The sequence below is a fragment of the Mytilus trossulus genome, chromosome 14 (assembly GCF_036588685.1).
Source record: "Mytilus trossulus isolate FHL-02 chromosome 14, PNRI_Mtr1.1.1.hap1, whole genome shotgun sequence".
NCBI classification, from domain to species: Eukaryota; Metazoa; Mollusca; class Bivalvia; order Mytilida; family Mytilidae; genus Mytilus; species Mytilus trossulus.
The window spans coordinates 15,538,064-15,544,738 of record NC_086386.1 but is presented as its reverse complement, the minus strand read 5'-3'; the positions used below and the strand labels follow the sequence as shown (position 1 = coordinate 15,544,738).

The following is a 6,675-nucleotide window of genomic DNA, read 5'->3' as shown; positions in this document are numbered from 1 at the left end:
TTATTAAAAAAATATTCCCTTTTTTAATCAGTTAGTGATGTTTACCACAAGTGAAGCACAACATTCTAAGGATAACAAAATGCAAAATGATAGTCAGTCATATTGGCATTTTCTGCCGTATCTATTTCATTACAATGGTCGGCACCGAAAGAAAATGGGGGTAACTATAAACTAATATAAATATATTTTAATAAATAACGTTTTGATTTTTAATGAATGAACAAACACCTGGAGTTATTTCACTGATCGAAATCTCAAACGGAATCGGGTTAAATTTAGTCTTTGTGAAAAAGGCTTTTTTGATTTCTTGATGAAATTGTCTATAGATGTTGGAGAGCTGCTTAAAGATGATTTATCTGAATTGCTCTGTGTATCAATACTCGACTCATTGCTACTCAATAATCCATGTTCTTTCCCATGAAAAAAGTTATGATTTACATCACGTTCACAAAGTCCTTTTGTAATGGTGCATCTGTCACATTCACTTATTTCTTTTAAAGGCAAGGATTGTTTACTTCTACACGAACTTTCACAATAGTTATGACTAGAAGAGATTTTGTTTTTGTTACATGTATGTTGTCGTTGCTGATGATCACTGATGTGATTAAAGCGAACAGATGCCTTAGGGTGATTGTTATTCTGACCGTGTTTTAAACAGCCAGATGAACTCGATTGATTGTTCTTTTGACTGGAAGAATCACAGAGACATCGTTTGGTATTTCTTTGAACATCCGAATGAAAGTAACACTTATTGGTTCCATGAAATCCTGGTTGATCTGATGTATCCTTGACTATAACGTAAAATAAGCCACCATCCTCCTGGACATACGGCATCCAATTGTCTTCGATATTGCTAGAAAAGAAAACCAACAATTTTATTGACTTTATCTGTTTTTTACTTTTTTTCCAAATAATAAGATACATGTTCATGTTTTAGTCAAGTAACTATGTGAAACGCTGTATTACGTGTAAAACTTCAGTGTTGCAAGTGAGAAGTATTGTGCAATGATACCATACATAACGTCTTATCGGAGCCTTTTAAAGCTGACTATGCGGTATGCGCTTTGCTCATTGTTGAACTCCGTACTGTGACCTATAGTTTGAAGTGTCTGTGTCATTTTGGTCTTTTGTTGGATAGTTGTCTCATTGGCAATCATACCACATCTTCTTTTTTATATACTAGATACGGAATGGGTTTTGTTTATTGTTGATGGCCGTTTGCTACTCGATAGTTTTTTGCAAAATGATTCTTTTGTCTCTTGTGGATATATAGTTGTGTCTATGAAATTGATCGTATCACATTTGCTTTGGTTTCGGTTCAAACAATCATAATGGTTTATTCTCTGCTTGATTACTTTTAATTTGTGAAATATACAAGTTATCTTATTTTGATACACATCAAAGTATAAGACAATGAATTTCCCATAATATAAAAATATGATAAAAGAATACATACCTTTGTGACAAAATGCTCCGTATTCCATCAAAATCATCTAATTTATTTCGTCTTCGACATTCAGATATTGGTGTATTTAATCCAAACATGCTCTGTCTGAATGGGTCTACGTTTTTCTTCTTCGAATTAGTTCTTATTTCAGGTATCAATACAGACATTTTTATTCGATACTTTAGCTGTAAAGAAAAGTGAAATGTTTAATTGTTGTGCGTATCGTCATTTTTGTTACAGATCTGATACATACACAAAACATTATTTTGTTAACGATAATGCGAAGCGAGCATTGTATTACCTTTTAAAAACATTCCCTTTTGAAATTTGATGAATTTACTTATTTTAAAAGTGAATTGTAAGGTAATGACATGATTACTGAGGGAATACTATGCTGAATTGGCACAATATAGGTAAATATATATCACACTATATCTCCTTTAAACTTCTATTGACATACTGGTGCAATCTACTTTATCTTAATACCAATTTATAGATTTTTCTTGACAGTTCGACACTGATACATTTTTGTGATGTATATGATATATGATACTCAATGTAAGGACGCCTGCCATGCAAGGTTATCATTTAATTTATAGGGTATATCAATATAAGAGGGTAGGTTTCTTGTTATTCTAAACAATCAACACATTCATGCTGATTAACAATGAACATTGGATTTAAACAAAGGCTATCTTCATTTAGAGGAAACCACGCTTATTCCGAATATGTAATTTTATCCAAGATCATTAAGGTCATTTTTTATTTATATGAAAAGTCAAAACAGAAAACAACATTTATGCGTGAAATAAGTGCTCCTAAAGTCAAGTATGAATTATGGCATTGTTTGCTACCCGTTTTCCCTTGACATTACAACTTGTATTTGCGCATCGTATGATGAATGACGTAAGCATTGCAGGCGACGCTGCCAGGGAGCTGCTCCTTACTCTCATCCGAGTCATTCAATTCTTTAGTTTTCATTTCTGGCAGAATTGTTTTTACAAATATCAGAAAAAGAAGTTTGGCTTCTTTATATTAATATATTTTGGTGTCGTTTTACTTTCCGGACCTTAATTACATAAGTCAAATATTTAAGATGAAAATAAATGTAGAAGAGAGTACAATGTAGTCCCCTATGTCAAAAAAAAGAAGAGAGTAGTATGGGTCCTATAGAGACGACAAAAGGACAATCAGTCTGTGACACGGCGTAAGGGATGTCTCTGGGACTACGGGAGGCAAACATATCCTGATCAACTAGTGGCATCTTTATACGAAAACATGACCTTTGAACACAGTGGTTGTTTTTTTTAAATAAAAGAATATTCTCAACCGATTTTTCTAGAAATGTTATAAAGTATTTAAGTCATAGCATATTACAAAATCTGATGTCAATCTACTCTTTTTTATAGTCGAGCTACTGGGACTTTACAATACAAGTACACTTAATAAAAATATATAATTCATACATGTCAACATAACTAATTAATGTCCAATGCCTTAAACACCAAAATATTATATAAACAGGAAATGCATAGTGTACAAAATGCTAAAATTCTAAAATGTGCAGAAAGGAAAAACGTTTTCGATAATCCTTATAAAAACATGCACTGAGTTTTTTCTTATCTGATTGACCCGTATTTCAGAAAAAAAGTCGATATATCTGGTCAACCCGATTTTTTACAATTTTAATTCATTTCTATGTCATTAAATCTACTTTAAATATGCAATATGAAAATGAACCCCAAAAAATAAATAAAAATAAAATCGATTAAATGTTTAAGTTACACACTAAATGTTATGATATTATATGCCTACCTTGTTTTTTCTAGACTAAATACGTTCCTTTAATATACAAGTATTGTGAATGAATGCCAGTAACTTTAAATGTCTTATGATAAAAAGTGCGAGTAGAAAGCGTAAGTGAACCAAATATTTTTGACGTAACTAATCGATGCTCCAATCATATATACCCATATTTAAATATAGACCTCCAATCATATATACCCATATTTAAAAATAGACCTCCAATCATATATACCCATATTTAAATATAGACCTCCAATCATATATACCCATATTTAAAAATAAACCCTCAAATTGATATCTTCAGAGTCAAAGTGGTAACTATTACATACTATTATATTACTAAATAACAGGAGTTTTGTATGAAATTTAAATGCAGTATACATATATCAAAGTTATGATTGTGGTTTTGGTTTTGCACTAATTTAAATACAATTTCCAATTGTTGAAACTGGTAGCATTGTATTGGTAAGATGATATAGTTCGTAAAGATTGTATCGAAAGCGGCATTTGATACACCACACATACTTTTCATTCTTTTTTTTAAGTAAATTAAAAAGTTTCTTTGGTCTCATTTTGATGTAGCCGTCCTACTCCGTTGTCTCGTTATTTTCATAAAAAAACAGAGAGTGATCTTCAAAACAATGTATTGATGGTCTTTCCCATATTCAACCGCAATTATAATTTAAACGAAAGGAAAAAAAATCCAGAAAATACAAAAGTCACCCCTTCCAAAAATAAAACTCCAGAAAAAACACACAAAACAACCGCTAGTTTGAAAAACAAAGCCTCAAGTGTCCCGGAAGGGTAGGGAATCTTGTGGTAACTCGCATTCTTTGAATAGCCAACACCAGAGAGATGCCAGAATGTGGCTTTTACAAATCGAGCATATCCGTAGTGGTTTTTACCATATATAAACATTGACTACATGAAATATGTGACAATGAACTGCAATGTACCATATTTCAGTCAGCCAGTGTCACGTATTCAACGTATTACCTACTATGATATTTTTGTGAGATTTGCAAGGTCATTGTTCGGTATTTATTGCGATTTCATATTCCTTTTATGAGATTAATATCTGGAAAATCGCAATATCTGCCTAAATATATTCCTTTGAAATTATCAGGTCTTATAACGAAAACATATTTTTTTCTGAATTAAAATCGGGTAAAATTTATGATAAGTCAATCAAATATTGTCAGTCATTTAATTTCTATGAGATATCTCGAGATATGAAAAGTTAATTTTAAAATATTTGACTTTTAATATTTCATAAACATCTTCATAAGTCTATGTGTGTAAAATCTAAATACATTTCATCTTGTAATAAAATTCATTTTATTGCTTGTAAAAAGTAGTTTTAAAACGAAGATCAACAATCCCTGATTAGCTTTAAAAAGCAACCAGGAAAAAACTGGGTTGATCAGTTATGTCAAAGAAACATTTATTGCTACAATATCAGATTTCAAGATTTGAAGAAACAGTTTTTCAGTTGGCAAATTTAAATATTTTCACTTTCTAAAATAATGTGCTTTTGCATTTAAGAGTAGTACAATTGTAGTGTTGTTGTCAATATCAAATTACTAACGATATATTCTTGGGATTTATATAGCACCGTATTATAAGCTTATCATTTTACAACATCTCATATCCAGATAACTATATGTTCAGCTAACTGCTTTACGTAAATGAGAGTCAAGGTATCAAATGGTATTCAAACTCATTAGTCGAAAGCATACTGATAACGCCATGTCAAAACACGAAAAACGGCTCGAAGTCAAACAAAAGTACACAAATCACAACATAATAATGAAAAACTGAGCAACACGAAACCCACACAAATCTGGTATGATCGAGAGGGTAAGCAGATCCTGTTCCATATGTAACACCCATCGTATCGCTCGTGCAAATAAAAACCCTATGATAAGTCTTATTCTAGTTATATACATCACTCTACAAAGACAACAGTTTAACTTTGACCAATGATACTCAGAACCATTTAAAACACATCCAAATAAGACAAAACTTGGAATAGCCTGCATATTGAAAATGTACTTTTATGATTTGAGACGTGAATTTATTTTCGTTTCTGATTTTCATGCAAGTCTGTTCTCTAATTTGGTATCAATTGATGAAAATGTATTTTATTTATTTAGCACATGACTCGTGGTTCATCTTAAGAAAAAATCTTATGAACAAATCTGGCATAACAGTTTTATTCTGAAAACCTTAAAATAGCCTTGGTTGCATGATTAAATTATTTATCAGTTACTATGATATAATCAAACTCTGGTTTGTGAAAATTGTTGCTTGATTGGTTACAGCCTTTCACATCATAAGTGCAACCAATAAAAAAAACCATATTCAGTGGAAATTGTATAAAATGTCCAGAAAATTACTTTCCGTACATATCGAAACGTGTTTTATGCTGATTTTAAAACGTTTTTTTCTGGAACTATTTCACCAATGTTTTGTTATTAAAGATTATCAAATGACTGATGCATAATTTTAATCACTTATATAAACTTTCTCTTCTATCCAAACTCCTAATATTTAAGACATTTGATTATTATGTTTTATATTTAGTTAAGAATAAAGGACTAAGACTGTGATTAATTGAAAATTACTTCAAGGACGATTTAGTGTTTAAAGCTTTTCCCATTTACTGAAAATAATATTGACGAAGACTAGATCAACAAACTGACATTTGACATTTGTGACACGGCTACGAATATTTAGAAATAAAGCGATTACAATTAGTTACTTCTTTTATTACTATTTCATATGTAATAAAAAGTTCACATGTGGACTCGCGTAATCCCCGAACTGCAAGAACCCGTTAGTTTGGTTCATGTGAATTAAAATCTCGTATGTTGGATATACGTAAACGACTGATGTATGATGATATCTCTTTGAAATTTAGAATGGAAATGGGGAATGCGGTAAAGAGACAACAACCCGACCAAAAAGCAGAAAACAGCAAAAGGCCATCAATGGGTCTTCGGCACAGAGAAAAAGTCCCGCACGCGGAGGCGTGCTCCCATGTTTTTTTATATATAGAATGTCTTTTTTCATTCATAATTCAGTTTTTAAACAACCACACCAAATTACGTAAACAATATAAAAAAAAAAGAAGCATATCCATCAACATAAAACCCTAAATTTTCAAATATTGAAAAGGGAAAGAACAAGGCACACTTCGATAACTTAAAGTCATACTTTTTTAGGGTTTAGTTTATGTTGTGGTTGCTTTAATAAAAATGAACGCAGTGTCTTCATACTCATATTAAGGTTTCCGTTCAGTTTGGGTCTTAAGATGTACCTCCCACCAAGATACAAGAATCCAAACAACTACCAACACCAATGTTTACCACTTTCGGAATAAAGAAAGTTTCAGAAATATGTTTCATGTTATAATTGAA

At 31.3% G+C, this 6,675-nt stretch overlaps 1 protein-coding gene across 1 annotated transcript; it reads right to left on the bottom strand.

Annotated features, from left to right (window-relative positions):
* Positions 1-213: 213 nt before the first annotated feature.
* LOC134697156 (uncharacterized) lies at positions 214-1,628 on the bottom strand. Its single transcript, XM_063559229.1, has 2 exons — positions 1,457-1,628; positions 214-853 (listed from the first exon to the last, which is right to left on the bottom strand). The coding sequence occupies exons 1-2, from the start codon at positions 1,612-1,614 to the stop codon at positions 235-237; spliced, it is 777 nt and encodes a 258-aa protein (XP_063415299.1). The 5' UTR covers positions 1,615-1,628; the 3' UTR covers positions 214-234.
* Positions 1,629-6,675: the final 5,047 nt, after the last annotated feature.